Genomic DNA, 19,871 nt, shown 5'->3' on the forward strand with positions numbered 1-19,871 from the left:
TGTATCCATTGAACATGTGTTCAACAGACAAACTAGAATGAGATTCTGATCTTTCTGTTTTTTCTATTTACTCTACAAATGTCAGATTTACATAAAACATTTCATTTGTAATATAAACACATGAGTTAACAGAAGTGATAAATGCTAATTTAATGTCAGCTAGGGAACCATAAATAAGCATATGAAAAGCCTGGGTTTTGATACTGTAGCTAAGCTCACACCTAAAGAGGATTGTAGAGATGTAATTTCTGATATAGAGATAATGCTTTTGACAGCAGTTTTATATGTATATACTAGACAACCTTGAACTGTAGGTCATCATTTCAGAGATATTTTCCTCCCTAAAATGAAAATCAGAATGATCATGGGCAGACAAAATATCAGTAGAAGCGAGAGCAACTTCTGACATTCTATTGTTATCCCCATTGACTTTCTTTATAGGAAGATGGCAGTCCCTTCCTTCCTTCCTTCCTCCCTCTCCTCTCCTCCCTTCCCTTCCCTTCCCTTCCCTTCCCTTCCCTTCCCTTCCCTTCCCTTCCCAGCAGGCAGGTCAGTGACTCTCTCCCTCCTTCCCAAATTCTCAGGGCTTGTTGAAAGTGAAGATTATATGACTGCAACTAACTATGGCAGTGCCATAGTAGCACTGAAAGCAGCAGCAAAATGATGTTGAGGTGGTTTAAAAATTCCCCAAATTTCATAGGAGTAATGTGTCCTGGCATTCTGTAAGTTAGCCACTTGATTTCAAATTTAATTGGTATTTTGAGTATCCCACAAGGACAGATCATTTAGATAAAATCTCAAGTAGCAAACACCACCTGCTGCCGGCGTCAACTCCCCTCCGCCCTGTGCGTTCCCACAGAGAGGGCCTCCTCAGGGTGCCTCCGGTCAGAGAATGTCGACTGGTGGCCCCCAGGGGGAGGGCCTTCTCTGTGGGCGCTCCGGCACTTTGGAATCAACTGCCGGTGGAGCTCCGGATGACATCAGACCTCCGAACCTTCCGTCGCGGCCTGAAGACCCATTTATTCGAATTAGCTGGTCTGGCCTGATGGGGGAAATATGGGTTTTTAAAATAGTTGTTTTTATTATTGTATTATTGTTTTTATTTGGGCATTGGTTTAATCTTATTTTAACTTTTGTATCGTAATTATATATGCCCTGTGAACCGCCCTGAGTCCCCAGGGAGAAGGGCGGTATATAAATTAAATAAAACCTAAACCTAAACCTAAACCTTTTCTGTAGACATATAAATTCTGCCACTCTGTTTAAGCTGTACATGAGATTGCATGATAAAATAAAATATTCAATTTAAATTGTACTCATTGTTAAAAATCAGCATCTCAGTCCTTTTAAATAAGATGATATAGGTTAACACTGATACATAAGTTAAATTGCATTTGACAGTGGAACATTGAGTACTTCAGGTTTTACAGAAGTATTATACTATAATTTCTCTTTGCCTGTGGGTTTATATATTTGTTTTTTATACTATTTGTTTCTAATGTAGATTTTTTTGTATCTGTTGGTTTTATCTGACAGTTGTTTTGATGAAATAGGCAGCTATACAGACCCAATCAATAAATAAAAATCATAACTAAATTGCATGAGAAAATATCAAATACATTAAGTCTCTTGATGACACTGGTATCATCAAGAAAGTTTTAGCCCTCAGTCTTCCCATAGATGAATGAAGGCAGTCAGCAGCCTTTCCCCCTCACCATGGAATTACTTTATTTCATGAAAGCTGAAGTATTTTCTTCTGCACTATTCATTTACTTCAGTATTAAGCCTCCCAGCAGTATGCATATGCAAGTGTCAAGCACACAAAACCTAAAGCAACACAAGACCTTCCAAAGCCTTAGTCATAGCCTGCAGAATATTTCCAAAAGTTTCCATTGGATTTTAATTTTTAATATAATGAAAGGGAAGTATAGTAAAAATGTGGGGAACAATCATACTGCTTATATGATTTAAATAAAATTACATATAGTTTTTGTATGTTTCCCACCAGATTCTTGGCTCTGGTAAATCACTCAAAATCCAAGTAAAACTTTCAGTCCAAAAATGTTGCACATTCGCAGTTTCTTAGAAGGGCTATATAGGATCAAACATTTTACTTTAATGATACCTTTGCTCACTCTCTCATCTAAAATTTGCAAACTCAAGATTCAATTTTAAATATCAGCAGGTCAGAAAACTCCTTTAAAATAGTGTATTCTTTCTTTTACAGCACTGATCACCAAACCTTATTATTACATTAGACCTACTGAAATGCATTTGACTAAATTAAACTTTTTCATTCCTTTTCCTGGAAACATATTATTTCTTTTCTTTCTATTCATGATACTGCCTTTTATTTATGCACTAAATAGAACCAGTCTATCTCCCTAAAAGTGTTCTCATTTCCAAATGATATGCTTGTATCAGTTCAAGGCAAAGTTATGCTGCCACCACTTCAAGTTTTACTGTGTTCTGTGATTTGTTCTGGCTCCTGGTGAGTAAGGGAGGCACTTATCAGTATGCCTGGCAGGAACTCACCATTAAAGCCAACCTAGACAAAACAGAGATAAATGTATTGAATGTATTCTTTGTTGTTGCTCAAGGAGGCACGTTATTTCCAGGGTGTTCTCAGAATCAAGTTGAAATGCTGGTTTTGACTTACAGAGCCATGCAGCCTGGGATCGATGTATCTGAAGCATCTCTTTTGCCAGGATAGATCGTTCTATGACCTCAAACATGTTCCTGCCTTCAGAGCTTAGAATAGATGGGAAGAGAACAGCATACAAATGCTTGAAATGAAAAGGTTATCTTCTTTTAGGATATGAGAATAGGTTAGAGCAAAATTTAGCAATGGAATGTAGTATAATGTTCAATATTACTATGTGTAATGGTATTTAGATCTGTTGGCACTTTAACAATGCTTTTTTAAAAAATGGATAATAGCATTTATTATAGAAATTCCTTTATTTCAACAGCATCTTAAAGCTTATATACATACACTATGTTTAAATGATAGTTTTCCTTCCTTCCTTCCTTCCTGAATTTTTTTAAAAAATAACTGTGAAGAAGCAAAAATGCATTATCCTCAACCTACCTTCTTTGCTCATTTTCTCCTCTCATGGAATTTCTTTTCTTGTTGATTTACCTATACAATGAAGTCTTGTCATCAAATCCTTTTGTAAAATAATATGAGTGCTGATGTTTGAAGCTCTGGTGGCAGTCTGGACTTTTGATGGCTTCCAACAGCATAATGTGTCTTGATTAACTAATAGTTAATAAAGGAAGGTAATGTGTGTCACGATTCTTGAAATTCCTGTCAGGTTTTTATCAGCTTTGCAGATGTGCCTTCAAACCTAACCTTTTCTTCATATTACAATGAATGTTCAATTTCACTGCTTAAATTATTTTTTGCCACCCTTGGAAGAAAGTGCTCTGTTCATTCAGAACCCCCCTCCTCTCAAAAAGTCACCTTTCCACGGAAATTTTGCAAGGCACAGATTCACTTAAGTTTTTCAGAATTGCAAGCCAAATCAGTTCCTATAATTTCAAGTCAATTAATAGAACTAGGTAGAACAAATATATTTTTAAACAAGTGACTAAAGAAAAATGATGTTATTGTGGCTGTACATTTTTGTTATGCTTTAACATAAAGATTTTCCAGGTTTCTTTTTTTAAACACTAGTTTAAAAGTCCCAGGAAGCCAAGCAGCTGCTAAAGAAGAGTATTATTCACAGTAGTCTTCTTTGTAGCTCTTTGCTTTTTCCCCCTAAAAATAGAAAGTGAACCAAAGACATTTATTTCTTAGAGTTGCAAATAACAGGCTTGGCAACAACTCACCCCAGCTCTTTTTGCTGCCAAACTACCTTCTGAACTATGGCCGTTCTCTAAAGGGCAGGTTTATTGAAAGGAAAACAAGGATATTATTGCATGTATTTGCTGGGCTTTCATTCTGATTATGTCCTCTTTTGTTGTTGTTAATACAGGATTAACTAATTGAGAATTTTATCCATGTTGTATAGCCAAATCTTGCCAAATCAGGTCTACTTGCTGGATTTACTAATACTTTCTGGCTCTATTTGTACAATATGTTTAACTGTTGGGATAGTTAAATATGTCATGCAAACAACAAAATTAATTAATTGCCAATCAACTCAGAAAGGTTTAGATTTAGATCCAAATTGATCCAGTCCTCTTTGGAATTAAGCAAACTTATCTGGGTTAACCAAGTCTGGGTTCCACGTCTACAGCTGAAATGAACTCCAGCCTGTAGTTTTGATTTACAACCCCTCTCTGCAGACCCAGAGTAGGGGTAGAAAAATAAAACACAGAGTGGGATGAGTAGGTCACACAAGCTCCAAATCTATCTATGGTAGCACTAATTCCAAATATACCATCATTTTTTTCTTTCATGCCAGCAGAATTTCTTTGTTTAATAAGGCAGAAAGTGAAAAGGAAAATGATGGCATTCTCTTGTAGCAGAGAACAAGTAATGGTTCTTAAAAATGGAGGCAGGTTTACAGTAGAGAAAAATAATAAAGATGGTTAGTCCCCCAGGATGCTTCCTATCACACCAGCTCAAATCTGTGTTCATTTTCTGGACTAGTGGACTAGGACTGGGATTGCAGACCATCTATTGGCTATAAGAGTATTTCCTTTTTATTTATTTTTAAAATTAAAAGAATATTAATTTTTAAAAATGCTAGGCTGCAAATCTGTGAGCACACTACTTCTGGCAAATAATACATTTTATACTGCTGACTTAAATGTTATCAATGTATAGTTTCCCCTTAGCTGTCCTAACATGTTAGGTGACTCTTTCCTTCCAGAGAACAGAAATTTAAATGCTTTCCTATTTAAAATTGCTATAGCACTGAATTCTTCACTTTAAAAAAACTCAACCAACCAACCAGCTAATCAGCCAAAAAAATAGCCCTATTCAGAGGTAGCTTTTTAGCTAATTATTTCCCAGTTTGGCGTAATTCCTTAACTGCTTGAAAACCTGTTGCCATAAAAATATGGCTCTTCATAAATGCATTTAGGGACCAATAAGACCATGCTACTCCTAAATGATGAATTGATTATTTGTTGAGTTTTGTTTTTAATCTTATTGTTTCAACACTATAAAGTTCTCAGAGTCTCTGGAAAAAGAACAACATATAAGTTGTAGTAATAAACAAACAATGGACACGACTGATCACCACTACTGATGATGTTGAGGGGTTCTTGGTGCTCTCTGAGCTTGGTTGTTTTTCATGCAGATCTTTCATTACCCACATTAGGTAACATCATCAGTGCTAGATATGCTAGAACATCATCAGACAGGACTAGAACATCATCAGACTAGCACTGATGATGTTACCTAGTTTGTGTAATGAAACATCTGCAAAAAAACACCAAGCTCAGAGGCCTCCAAGGACCCCTCATTGCAACCCTGAGCTACAAATATTCTCCTTTATTGGTATTTATGATGTTGTGAGATCCACATAATAATTGGAAGGAAGCGTCAATATAGGGCAAATTTCATAGGATAAAAAAGGTGGTAGAATGAACTTAACTCTTTAATTTGCTGGTACAAATTAAAGCTGACGATCCAGATAGTATAGTAAAAACATTTTCTTTACTTTGCTCACTGCACACTTGCCATACTAAGAATGTGTAACTCGGATACCATTCTACCACTTTGCCATTATAAATGTGAAACATGGATTGTGTAGGTTAGAATTAAATTGCATTGTGAAGTTTTCATATTTTTTTGTAAGTTTTGTACAAATGTTTCCTGACATTATTTCAAAGGTTCAGGGAAAATTATTTCAGGACTTCTTTTAGGGTAAAATATTTGAGAAAGACTGCTCTAAATAATATAGAAAACCAACATACAGGCTACATTCAGAAATACTATGCAGGAAACATTTAGACTATATATTTCTGATACATTAAGATTCTAGGAATTATTTTGAAATCAGCTTTCTTGATCTTTGGGTAGGCCTCTTTCTCATTCTTTTAAAAGCAAGAGAAAAGAAAAAAAAAGAATAAGATAGCATTATGCATCTCTATAACTGCCATCTTAAAATAAAAAGTAATCACATTTAATTGCAATTGGACTATTGAATATTTAGGATCAGGTTATAAAAACCTTTATTGTAAAATTCTCTTAAATTTCCTTTGAATCAGAATGATCTTACCACAATTAAATCTGTCTAGATCACACCCATTTTCTTCAAAAATCATTATCTCACCTCAGTTTCCACATTGAAAACCATGATCATTAAGCAGAGCTTCTCTTGAACAATAGCGAGGGCTGCAAACTAATGTCCATACATGTTCTCAGCAATATCTGCTATGGATTTCTACTCCATGCTGTTTTCTGGACAACCCAAGATGCAATATGTAAAGTAATATAATGCTGTTGTCTAGAGGGGAAAAAAGTGTTTCATTACTGCCTTTTCTCTTTCTTTTTACTATCAATGGCAATGGGAATTAGCTGCTGGAAACTCCAGATAAACAGCTCATTAATAGTTCATTGGGTCCAAGATGCAGTCCAGGGACCTCAGATATTGTGTGAAGCTAATATGTATGGTCTGTACTGAATGTAAAAATTAAAACATGCTAAAAATCTGGTGAGGTAATCAAACCACATGTTGCTGGTGATATAGCTTGAGATCCAATAATTTTGGTATTCTTGTGCCAAAACTTTTCATTTTTTCTTGAAGTGTAAGAAGGAGGGAATATAAAAGTATAACTTAAAATGATAAGCAACTATGATCGTTCTATTAACTAATAGGGTATCAAGGTGGCTTTTTTAGAAATGTATGAGAAGTTAATGGACATAAAATATCATGGATGAACTGGGAATAATCTTTGAAAAGTGTAAAGCATAAATATCCTTTTCAGTTCAATCGCGGCCTTTGTTCACTAAGCCTGAGATGAGCTAAATAGTTTATCTGAACTATTGTTGCATACTGCAGTTTTATCACTTCTGCATAATGATCAGACAAAAATAGTCAGTTCAAACTTTGTTTTCACTGACATCCAATATATAAAGCTCTACGGACTGCTCAGCAACATTTTCTTTTCTACTGTTAAGTGAACTGAATCTCACTGGGCTTCGTGCTAGGAAAAGAAAATGAAGTAGTATAACATAGGTCAAATGATGAGTCAGCCACATTGTATAGGCTTCCAAAGGTTTATCTGGAAGTAAATATGTAATGTTCAACTGACTGCAGCCCAGATTAGAGTTGAACTGCTCTGGCAGCTGTCACCACTACTAATGGGAAGGGATTCAGTTCATCTAAAGCAGAATTTTAACGTATTAATCTCAATTAAGCTCAAATATTTCTCATTAGACTATACTAGAAATCTCCTTATATCCGATGCTGCAAATGAAAGCTATCTGAGCATGTTCTAACTAGTAAGTCCACACAACCTAGTTACTCTGAAAAGAACATTCCCGCTAGATGAAGTAGAACTTTCTGCCAATAATATTGTATAACCATCTGGCTCTAACTGAAGAGAAATATGAAGTGATTTCTGCACATAGAAATTTGTATATGTAAAGCTTGTGTAAAACTACTTTTGAAGTAACTATATTTGATAGCTGCTGATGCAGCAAATAAAAGCCTAAGGAACATTCTAGGCAATGCAGGATTTTAGATATGCATTATGAACTGACTGATTAAAAACTGGTTTTAATCTCATGTGTGAAAATATTCTATGTTAATCGCTCCAGGCATACATCAAGAATTGGAGGGCACAGGGATATATGATGCTATAGCTTTAACTCTAACAGCCCTTTCCTAAAAGATCATCTTAAGAATCTGCTGTGATTGATCAGTTCATTCTTTGTGTGCTGTGCTTGTGATCTATAAATATTGTGAGATACTGTAGGGTTATATATTCACAGTTGAATTAATACTTTTTCTATGATATAGTCAAGATTTATACTAAATTCTGAGAGCAAGATTCAAGTTAGTGAGTTAGTAGCACTGATATATCAGGACACATTCCAAGGACAGGGTCCCCCCCACTTCCATTACATCCTACATTTGATATTTTAAAACTGAGAGGGGAAAATTTTGCTTACTAATTCAGTGTCACAGGAACATATTGCAATCCAAATGTGAATATGCTGCAAATAAAGGATTTAATGCAATGTACATAAATTTTATATAAATGCAAATTTATCATGCTGGACAACTGAAATCTTTGCTAGATAAGAGTTGGCGCTGTCATTATAAAATGAAAAAAGTAAAGTATCTTTATGAAATTTCTCTGTGATCCTTGATAAATCTTATTTGTAAAGCAATCAATATGAGATATTGGTAGTAATATAAATGTATTTATCAAGTTAACACTTAATCAGGCAGCAATCAACAGGCCTCCATCCTGTCTCATTTTAAAGTTATCCATAGAGATGCCACCTATCTCAGCAAGGTTACAGGGCGCCACCTAGGGTTATGCAAAAGACCTTGATTTTTTCCCCCTTAAGAGTTGGATTTAAATTTAAAGATTAATATAAATACAATAGATAGCTCTAGTGCAGGGGTAGGCAACCTCGGCTCTTTTATGACTCATGGACTTCAACTCCGGAGAATTCCTGAGTCAGCATAGTCCATGAGCCATAAAAAAACCGAGGTTGCCTACCCCTGCTCTAGTGGAATGCCTTGTCTTCAGAAAAAGGTTTCATGAAGTAATGAAAGGTTTGAAGAAAAAAACTGTTTTGTCAAGAATCAGGTTCTTGCCAGGTGCCTGGCAGAGGGTTCTGATCTATAAACATTGTGAGATTTTGAGCCTCTCAGCACAGGGTTGAGTGCTCAGCAGCAATTTGTACCCAGAGCCTTTGAGTATCTCAATTGCTTGAACTCTCCTTACTCATTAGTGTGTTTATTATCTCTGGATCTTCAAAGGACCAGTTGTCTGGCACCTAGCATTGGCTGACACGTGGCAAAATAGAAATGTGTGTATAATAGGTCTTTTGATTGTTTCTATGTTACACCATAACTATCTTAAATAATTTTTATTTGATCAAAAGAAAAACAACCTCTTAAAATTAAGATGTCACAACGGAGAGTTTTACAAGAAATCACAGGTAAAAGTAAAGTAAAGTAAAAACAGTTCAAATGACCTATGTCCATGGAATGCTTTTTAAGTCAGGTCACAACACAATTTAGCAATTTTAAACTTGTCAGTATTTTTTAAAAGGTTTTTCCCAAAAGTCATGTTGGCTAGTAAGTATTGACACTGAAGGACATTAATTAACCCTGGTTAGTTTAAGCCTTATTTTAGCAGACATTTTCTACTGTTCTATTACCAGAAAATGAAGAGATAAAATAAGATATTTGAAGAGGCCAAAATGTCTGTAAAGGACTTTGTTGCTTTGGAGGCAGATCAAGCAGAGACTTGACAGGTTAATACTGTAGGTGAGCAAGAAGTAGAGCACAAGGGAGATTGTCCATTGTTGATTGCAAAATACACCTGGTACACCCTCTAATCATGCACTGCACTGAGTTTCTTCTAAAACAAGTAAAGTTAAGCAGGCAAAATGGAATGCCTATTAACTCAGGTCTATGTTATCTATAGTTCATGAGTTTTTTGAATTACCTTGTTGACATATAACTTGAACTGTCTGGTATATAGCAGGATCTCCATTGTTGTCTATATACTAGAGCTCCTTAAATTCCTTTCATTTACCTAAACTCATATGAGAATTGTGCTGCTTTCATATATAACAAGAGTAAAAACTGCTATTGTCATGGTTCTTACAGATGAAACTCTTCAAAAGAACTTCGAGGCATTGTTTACCTTAAAGAATCTTTTATTCGAGAAACAAAGTATTAGCACTACATAGCTGAAACCAAAAACTAATTTCCTCTCCCCTGGATACAAAGTAACTAAGCAAAATTCCCTCCTCCAATAAACAGTCATAAATTACATTCCCCAATTAGCTTGAAGTGCAGCTTTCTCCCCAGCTCTCCAGCCTGCCAAAACTCTGTCAACTCTGGGCCCAATGACCTTGGGTTCCCACGGCTGAGTTATTATTGCTATGACTAGCTGGAGTCTCATCCACATTCCCCCTCCAAGTATCAACTAACTCTAATAGCAATAGAGGAAAATGGTTGTATTTCCATCTGTTGTCAAAGTAAAAACATCTGATTTTAGCAGCGTTGACAGCTATACAACCAACTGCTGTTTGTTTGCTCAACAATAAATCCCATCAAATTCAGTGGAACATATTCCCATGTGCCTGCCTTTCAGCCTAAGGCTCTGAGGCTAAGTCTTCATGTACCTGAGACTCACAATAAGCATCATTAAGTGCAGTGCAACATACTCCTGAACAAAAATACAATATGTAGTGCTGCTGAACCCATAGCTAAATATTCAGTTCTTTATTGCTTTCTCTGAATTTTAATATTCTCTGAATGGAAAGCAACTCATAGCACAGAACCTTCTGTTTCCTAACTCTGCAGCTCATTATATTGTTATTCATTTGGTAAATCTTCTGAACATTGTGGGTTGCGTCTTATAGGGCTATATGTGATCTTCTGCTTCTGCATCCTGCTCAGTGCATGGCATGAGGATCAAATTCTGCCCTCTCTAGTTTCCCAGTAAGCAGCCTATTCCTGTTTTCCCATTTATTTAAAATCATGCTCTTCCCTACTTTCAGTGGCTTCAGGCTATCCTGCCCTTCTCCGAAGACTCAGGGCGGCTTTACAAGCTTAGCAGTAGCCTTCGTTCTATGTATATGCCTGCTTATTAGGGCTTTCACACACCCCCTAAGCGGCATTATTACAAAGTCAGCTTAATTGCCCCCAACAATCTGTGTCCTCATTTTACCTACCTCGGAAAGATGGAAGGCTGAGTCAACCTTGAGCCTGGTGGGATGCGAACCTGAACTAATTGCAGGCAGCTGGTGTTACTTAAGGAGGCATTAGCCCACTGCTCCACCAAGGCTCTTTTTTTGAATATTGAATATTTATATATCATATACAAGCTGATTTTCTTTTGTCTGCCACTCTTACAATCATATAAAGCAGAGAATAATTTATCTCATTTTACAAACAGGGAATCAAAGGTCTCAAAGGTCAGCCTTCCTGATTCACCTGAAGAATTAATGGTTAAGTTTGCATATGACTCCAAAAATCTATAATGAAACCAGACTCCAATGAGTATGGATTGGGAAGCTGTCTATCATTGAAGGACTTTTCCAAGTTGATCTGAATGTTGCTCAGAGATCTGCTGCAGACTTTACATATGTATTTTCTGGCACATAAATAGTTATCTCAGCATCTTTGTTTATCAACAAACATTTTCAAAGGTTATTAAATAGCAAAGTCTTGGTGTTGCCTCAAGAAGATAGCAGCTAAAGAAAACCAAGGAGCTATAGAAAGTGTAGGCAAAAAACACAAGTGAGAAGAAATTATTTTACTATTTCTAATGCTTTATGTTTTCTGTTTTATTAAAGGAAAGCGTGGACCTGGGAGAGATCATGTTTTCCCTTTGTTACCTGCCGACTGCAGGTCGCCTCACTCTAACAGTCATTAAATGCAGGAATCTCAAAGCAATGGACATAACTGGATACTCAGGTAGATGTTTCCTTTCTCTGAACAAGGTAGTTGTATTTGATTTCTGTGATGTTTCTGTGACACTATTACTCCTTTAAGAGTCAAGGGAATTTCCTATATATTACTATATGGATTGATTTGTTTGATGCTGATGAAATTATTCCTGGGATAATAATAATAATAATAATAATAATAATAATAATAATAATAATAATAATAATAATAATAATAATAATAATAATAATAATAATAATAATAATAATAATAATTTAATTTCTATACCGCCCTTCTCCCGAAGGACTCAGGGCAGTGTACAGGGCAAATACAGTAAAATACAATGTACAAAAGTTAAAAAACAATTAAATAATACAGCCCAATTCCAATAAAATTAATACAGTTAATATTAAAATACCCCAACCCTTCAGACCAGGCCGGCTTGTTCAAATAAGTATGTTTTTAGGTCATGTCGGAAGGAGCGAAGGTTGGGAGCCGTCCGGAGCTCCACCGGTAAACGGTTCCAAAGGTCTGGCACACCCACAGAGAATGCCCTCCCCCTGGAGGCCGCCAGTTGATACTCTTTGACCGATGGCACCCTAAGGAGGCCCTCTCTGTGGGAGTGCACTGGACGAAGGGAAGTCGATGCCAGCAGCAGGTGCTCCCGTAAGTAATCCAGACCCATGCCATTTAGGGCTTTATAGGTCATTACCAGCACCTTGAATCTTACCCGGAGGGCAACAGGAAGCCAATGCAGCTTGCGGAGTAGAGGTGTTACATGGGAGTATTGGGAAACCCCCACCACCACTCGCGCGGCTGCATTCTGCACCAGCTGAAGCCTCCAAGTAGTCCTCAAGGGCAGCCCCATGTAGAGAGCATTGCAGTAGTCCAAACAAGAGGTCACGAGCGCATGAGTGACTGCGCGCAAGGCATCCCAGTCCAGATAGGGCCTCAACTGACGCACCAGGCGAACCTGGGCGAAGGCCCCCCTAGTCACAGCTCCTATATGATCTTCCAAAGAGAGCTGTGAGTCTAGGAGGACACCCAAGTTGCGAGCCCTATCTACGGGGGGGGGGGAATATCTCACCCCCCATGATTAGAGATGGAATAATCTGAATTTCCCGAGATGCCGGCACGCACAGCCACTCAGTCTTGTCAGGGTTGAGCCAAAGCCTGTTCCTCCCCATCCAGACCCGAACCGCCTCCAGGCAACGGGACATCACATCAAGGGCATCACTGGTTTGGGGTACAGATGAAGAGCTTGGTATCATCAGCATATTGATGATTCCCAACCCCCAAACCACGAATGATCTCACCCAGTGGCTTCATATAGATGTTGAACAAGAGAGGCAAGAGGACCGACCCCTGAGGAACTCGAGAGGCCAACACCGACTGCGAGCATCCCAGAAGGTAGGAGGAGAACCACTGAAGAATAGTGCCTCCCACTCCCAACCCCCTGAGAAGCCGCAGCAAGATACCATGGTCGATATAAATATATAAATATAAATATAAATATTTTCCAGAAACATGCAGAAAATAGTGGTATGCATAAATAGGCTACTTAGTGCTATTTGATTGGAAATCAAGTATTTTCCATAAAAGTCTAAGAAACACACACACACACACACACACACACACACACACACCCCTATTAATCAAACAATTTTCCTTAGGACTCAAATTTGCCTAATTTATATGTGCACACACCACTTCTGTGCTTTCTCATTAAGGTGCATGGCCAACATGAAAAAGAGATTGATTTGGTCTAAGTTTCTGATAGCCTTTCAAGGTAGTCCAGACAAGAAGCACAATTCTTACACTAACAGAATCTTGCAAGAAAAGAAAGAAGTTCTCCCCTTGCCTCATTTTACTTTTCTGAAAACTGGGGAGGGTCCCTTCTATATCACTTCCCATGCATCCTCTCCTTATGTGGACTGAGATAATTTTTTAATTCCCTATTGTACAGCCTGTGGCTCTTCCTTCTGTTTCCCAAGGACATTTCCACATGCCATTATAGGTTTAGATTAGGTTCAGTTTCCATAAATTTTCAAACAGATTTCTCTTCTCAGTCATATGGGTCAGAGATTGAGAGAACTGGTGCCAAAAGAACCGCAAAGGAAAAAGTTCAGCCAGGCTTCCATTAGGCTTCCATTAGAACCACTGAAGAACTGTGCCTCCCACTCCCAACCCCCTGAGACGCCGCAGCAAGATACCATGGTCAATGGTATCAAAAGCCGCTGAGAGGTCTAACAGGACTAGGACAGAGGAACAACCCTTGTCCCGAGCCCACCAGAGATCATTCACCAGCACGACCAGTGCCATCTACGTGCTGTACCTGGGCCTGAAACCCAATTGGTACGGGTCCAGATAATCAGCTTCCTCCAAGAACAAAGGAAGCTGATGCGCCACCACGCTCTCAACAACCTTCGTGAGAAAGCGAAGGTTGGAGACCGGACGAAAGTTATTTAATACAGCTGGGTCCAGGGCAGGCTTCTTGAGGAGGGGTCTCACCACCGCCTCCTTCAAGGTGGCGGGAAAACTACCCTCACTCAAAGAAGCAGTTATCACTGCCTGGAACCAGCCTCGTGTCCCATCCCGGGCTGCATAAACCAGCCAGGAGGGGCACGGATCCAATAAACATGTGGTGGAGCTCAGCTTCCCCATGATCCTATCCACATCTTCAGGAGTCACAGGATCAAACTCCTCCCAGATAATATCGACAAGACTGCCCTCGTCCTCATCGTCAGACTCTGCCCAGTCGGAGTCCAAACCTGTCCGAATCCGAGTGATTTTGTCCATCAGATGTTGACTAAACTCCTCGGCACGACCCTGCAAGGGCTCCTCCCTCACCTCCTGCAAGGGCTCCTCCCTCACCTCCTGATTAAGGAGGGAGCGGGTCACCCTAAACAGGGCGGCCGGGCGATTATCTGTGGACGCGATGAGGGTGGCAAAGTGATTAGACCTTGCCGTCCTCATCGCCGCAAGATAAGATCTTGTAAAAGACCTTAGTCGCAACCGGTCGGATTCAGATCGGCAGTATCTCCAACAGCTCTCTAGGCCCGACGCTTCATCTCCCGGAGCTCCATGGAAAACCATGGAGCCCATTGGGATCTGCACCGGGTCAGGGGCCACATGGGTACAACTCGGTCGAGTGCCTCCGTGGCTGCCTTTTCCCAGGCTTCCACTAGGGCATCAGCTGAGCTGTGAGCAAAGGAGGCAGGTGGGGACCAAAGCGCCGCCTGGAACCGCTCAGGGTCCATTAAGCGCCTAGGGCGGAACCATCTCATTGGTTCAACAACCCCATGACGGGGAGTGGCAAAACGGAAGACCAACCACAGGAGATGATGATCGGTCCATGACAGGGGCGTGACAATTGGGGAACCCCCACCTAGATCATCTAACCACTGTCCAGATAGAAAAATCAAATTGAGCGTGTGACCCCCCCATGAGTTGGACCCTGAATAACTTGCATCAGGTCCATGGCTGTCATGGAAGCCATGAACTCCCGAGCTAACTCAGATGATCCCCCCAGGGATGGTAGATTAAAGTCACCCAAAACCATTAGTTTGGGGAACTCAATCACCAGCCCTGAGAGGATGTCGATGTCATGCCGCAGGACCGACACTTTGCGGTTCAGAATTTGCAGGTCACTCTCGGATGATTCCCTCTGCAACCGGCACACTTTTGGACAGTTTCTCTGTAGGTGCAGTCAGTACATTTGGTGCATTTGTTGGCCATTGTGGACTTCCGCTGGCTTACATTGTTTCTTTTTTTTTGAAAATTTTTAAAATACAGTTTTCCTTTAAAAAACCCCCCTTCCCCCTCCCTGCTCCCCCCCTACCTCCCCCCAACCGCCCTCCCTCCTCCCCTCCCTCCACCCCCCCCTCCCCCCGACTTCCCAGAGCTAAATATAAGGTATATATATATAAAAAGGCAATCATAAACAACCATATACTAACAACTATAAATTCTAAAATCCATCACTCTCTAGCTTATGTAGGATAAGACACACCTTAACAATATTAAATATATATAAGAAACTAGAATAAAAAAAGAAAAAAAAACGAAAGAAGACTTATTCGAATGCTACATAAAACTTCTTAACCCTATACTTGTTCTGGATAAACTCAATCCATTTTCTCCATTCCATAATATAACGTTCTTGCGAATGATCTTTCAAATAGGCCGAAATCTTCGCCATCTCTGCCAGGTCGGAAACCTTTAAAGTCCACTCTTCTATGGTCGGCAGTTCCTCTTTCTTCCAATATTGGCCTATCAAAAGTCTTGCCGCCGTAATTAAGTTCAACATCAGCTTGGTGTCCACAACTGTAGCATCTGCAATTATTCCCAACAAAAAAAGTTGCGACAAAACTTTATCCTCTGTTTAAAAATCTTCTGCATATTCCACCAGACTTTTATCCAAAAAGCCTTAACCTTCTTACATGTCCACCATATGTGAAAATATGTTGCATCTTCATCACCACACCTCCAACATTTAGGCTGATAATTCGGATACATACTTGCAAGCTTTTTAGGATCTAGATGCCATCTATAAAACATTTTGTAAAAATTTTCTCTTAGATTTTGAGCTTGAGTAAATTTTACGTTCCTCACCCAAATCTTTTCCCACGTGTCCATTGTAATAACTTCCTGGATGTTTTGGGCCCATTTAATCATACAATCCTTAACAAGCTCTGTTTCCGAGTCAATCTCTATCAATGCAAGATATATCCGTTTAATATGTGCTGGTCCCTGATTTCTAATCTGCTTTATCAAATTTTCATCAGTCATTGTAAATCCATTTTTCTGGTCTTCTTTCCACCTGGCCTGTAATTGAATATATTGAAACCAAGTTTGAACAACCTTCTCTTCTCGCAAGAGGCTATATGATTTCAAACACCAAACATTCCTTTCCAAGCTTAAAATTTCCTTGTACGTAGTCACATCATGTTTGAAACCAGCATGTATATTTTCTATTGCGTGTTTTGGAATTGCCCACAATGGTATCTTGCTGCTTAGCTTATGTCTATACTTCTTCCAGACTCTCAGCAATGCCTGTCTTAAAATATGCATCCTAAACACAGTATCTACCTTCTTATCATACAACAAATATGCATGCCAGCCAAACAACAAATCATGGCCCTCAAGATTTAATAACCTCAATTGCGTCAAATTAATCCAGTCGCTTATTCCTACTAATGCAGCAGCTTCATAATATAATTTAAAATTAGGCAATTTAAGGCCACCTCTCTCACGAGTATCCTGCATAATCTTAAGTTTAACTCGTGGCTTTTTCCCTGCCCACACAAATTTATTGATACCACGCTGCCATTCCTCCAAATTAGAATCTTTCTTAAGAATCGGTATCATTTGAAACAAAAATAAAAATTTGGGCAGGATATTCATTTTCACTGCTGCAATCCGTCCCAACAAAGACAATTGCAATTTTTGCCAACTCTCCAATTCTTTTTGAATTTTCCCCCATAGTTTTTCATAATTATTTTTATATAGCTTTGTATTAGAGGGCGACAAAATCACCCCCAGATATTTAACCCTCTTAACAATCTCAAATCCAGTTAATCCTTCTAAGAGAGCCTTCTGTGAAACTGTCATATTTCTAGCCAAAATTTTAGTTTTCTGTGTATTTACTTTAAATCCAGAAACCTTCCCATATTGTGTTATTATCTCCATCAGGTCCACAACAGAGTTCTCTGGCTGGGTCACTATAACAACCAGATCATCTGCAAATGCTCTCAATCTATAGTCCTGATCTCCAACTTGTATCCCCTTAATTTTTTCCGAGCTCCGAATCTTAACCAATAGTATCTCTAATGTTAACACAAATAACAAGGGCGATAACGGACACCCTTGCCTTGTGCCCTTCTCAATATTACATGCTGCTGTCAGGCTATTGTTAACTATGATTCGGGCAGTTTGTTTTTGATATAATGCCCTAATCGGCTGTAAAAAATTTTCCCCAAAATCCATTTTATCTAAAACTTTCAACAAAAATTGCCAATTCAATTGATCAAAGGCCTTTTCAGCATCTAAAAAGATTAGCGCTGCAGAGATCTGGTTGTGCCTTTCCAAAAACTCTAACACATCAACTATATGTCTCACATTATTTTTCATTTGCCTACCACTAATAAACCCCGTTTGATCCCCATGAATCACCTGTTGCAGAACCCTCATCAGTCTATTAGCCAAAACCTTAGCAAATATCTTATAATCTGTATTTAAAAGCGATATCGGTCTATAATTTTTAACTTGAGTAGCATCCTGGTCTTCCTTCGGAATCAAAGAGATAAAAGCTGTTCTCCAAGACGGTGGCACCTTTCCCCCCCTCTGGATTGTCTGAAACAGTTCCTTTAACGGCTTTATCATCTCAAATTGTAGATTTTTATAATAGGCCGCAGTCAAGCCATCCGTGCCTGGTGCTTTATCCACCTTCAGTTCCTTAATTGCTGTAAGAATTTCTTCTTCTGTAATCAGTTGATTAATCCCCTCTTTTTGTACTTGCGTAAGAACTGGGATGCTAGCATTCTCCAAGTATATATCAATATCTTTTACATTAATTTCCTCTTTAGTATATAATTTCGAATAAAAATCCACAAAAGCATCCTTAATAAGATTCTGTTGAAACACAACCCTTCCTTTATACTCAATCTTATCTATATTAGAGGCCCTTTGTTTCTTCCTCAGTCTATAAGCTAACCATCTGCCTGGTTTATTAGCGTTGCAAAAAGTATTGTGCCTAGCAAACCGCAGATTGGTTGCCACTTGATCTGCCATTAATTTATCAAATTGTCCTCTTAGCAGTCTAATAGCCTCCTTGACCTTCACATCCTCTGGATTCAAAATCAAAGCCTTTTCTTTTTCCTTTATTTCATTCTCCAGTTCTTTCCTTCTAATTTCCACTGCACGTCTATGTCTATTATTCATATATATCAACACCCCTCTCATATAGGCCTTGCTAGCATCCCAAACCATGTCCATAGAGGTACCCTTATTCATATTAATCTCAAAAAAGTCCTTCATCCGCTGTTTGCATTCTTCCACATTTCTCTGATTTCTAAACAAATTCTCATTTACGCGCCACGAGCGCCTGTCTCTTTTCTCCTTATCAATCTCCAACCAAACTGGACTGTGGTCAGAAATAGTTCTTGCACAAATCCTCACCTTTTTAGTTCTCAAAAAAAAAACATTAGTCAACAAAATAAAATCAATCCTCGAAAAAGATTGGTGTCTATCAGAATAAAAAGTATAATCCTTCTCCTGCAAGTGTCTCTCACGCCAAATATCTCGCAATTCCAGGTCATCCTTCATTTCAAAAAAAGATTTAGGCAGTCTAGCATGACTTGGAATGCGCTTAAAAGCTCCAGCCGCTGGCTTACATTGTTGTCACGCTGCGTTTGATGTCTCCCTTGCTTTTGCTGTAATGCATCGATTTCAGCCTCCTCCAACGCGTCCCCGCTTCCGCCGTTCGCAGCCTCTCTGAAATGGATGGAACCACCTGGGCTGCTGGGTCAGACTTGATGGATCGAGTTGACTGCCCCACTGGTGGCTTCGCTGGCCAAGATCTCATCCTGAGCATCTTGGAATGTGATAGTCTGTCGGGCATATAGTCGCTGCTGCAGCCGTTTGTCCCAGAGCCCATACACCATGCGATCTCGCAGCCTTTCTTCTAGGTTGCTAAAATTGCACAGGCAAGCAGCTTCCCACAGGGCTGCGATGAATTCTAAAGCCGACTCACCTGGCCGTTGGCACTGCTGGTCGAACTGACCTCACCAAGCCAGTTCAGATATTCACGGCTTAAAATGGTTGTTCAGCTTCTCTACGATGTCCTTGTACGACACGGTCTTGATCGCCATCGGCGTGCACAGGTTAACGGCCACATTGTGGATCGCTGGGCCACTCAAACAGGTCAGAGTTGTGGCTTTTTGAACATCGTCGGTGATGTGGTTAGCCCACAGGAACGCTTCTACCTGGCTGAGGTGAGAAGCCCATCTCTCAGGGTGGCGAGTGTCGAATGGCGGAACCTGTCCAAATTTCGCCATGGTGTGTCCTGTTCCTCCATTCTGACCACAAGCGCTCGCTTGGCCGGCTGTAGATGGTTCAGGGAAAGATGCTTCTTTCCTCCGATCCTTAGTGACTTCAGCTCCTCAGGAGAAACAGGATCTCATCCTCGTCGCCACTATTGTGTAGTGGGTTCTCGACCGCATGGCAATACGATGGACAAAGGGTTCAGCATAACAGCTCTTTATTGGTGGAAGTACTGAACAGAACAATAGGGGTTACCTGTGCCCCTTATATACCTGGCCA

At 39.4% G+C, this 19,871-nt stretch overlaps 1 protein-coding gene across 2 annotated transcripts in view; it reads left to right on the top strand.

The window, feature by feature from the left end:
- SYT6 (synaptotagmin 6) overlaps positions 1-19,871 on the top strand; it is a gene marked incomplete at both ends in the record, with an annotated part of 170,423 nt that overhangs the window by 132,417 nt on the left and 18,135 nt on the right. For both annotated transcript variants that reach the window (XM_083358851.1, XM_083358852.1), the window contains one exon: positions 11,456-11,576. In XM_083358851.1, coding sequence (XP_083214977.1) covers positions 11,456-11,576 — 121 coding nt within the window. The remainder of the gene's footprint in view (positions 1-11,455; positions 11,577-19,871) is intronic.

This window comes from Vipera ursinii (assembly GCF_947247035.1).
Source record: "Vipera ursinii genome assembly, chromosome: 3".
In the NCBI taxonomy this organism is placed as follows: domain Eukaryota; kingdom Metazoa; phylum Chordata; class Lepidosauria; order Squamata; family Viperidae; genus Vipera; species Vipera ursinii.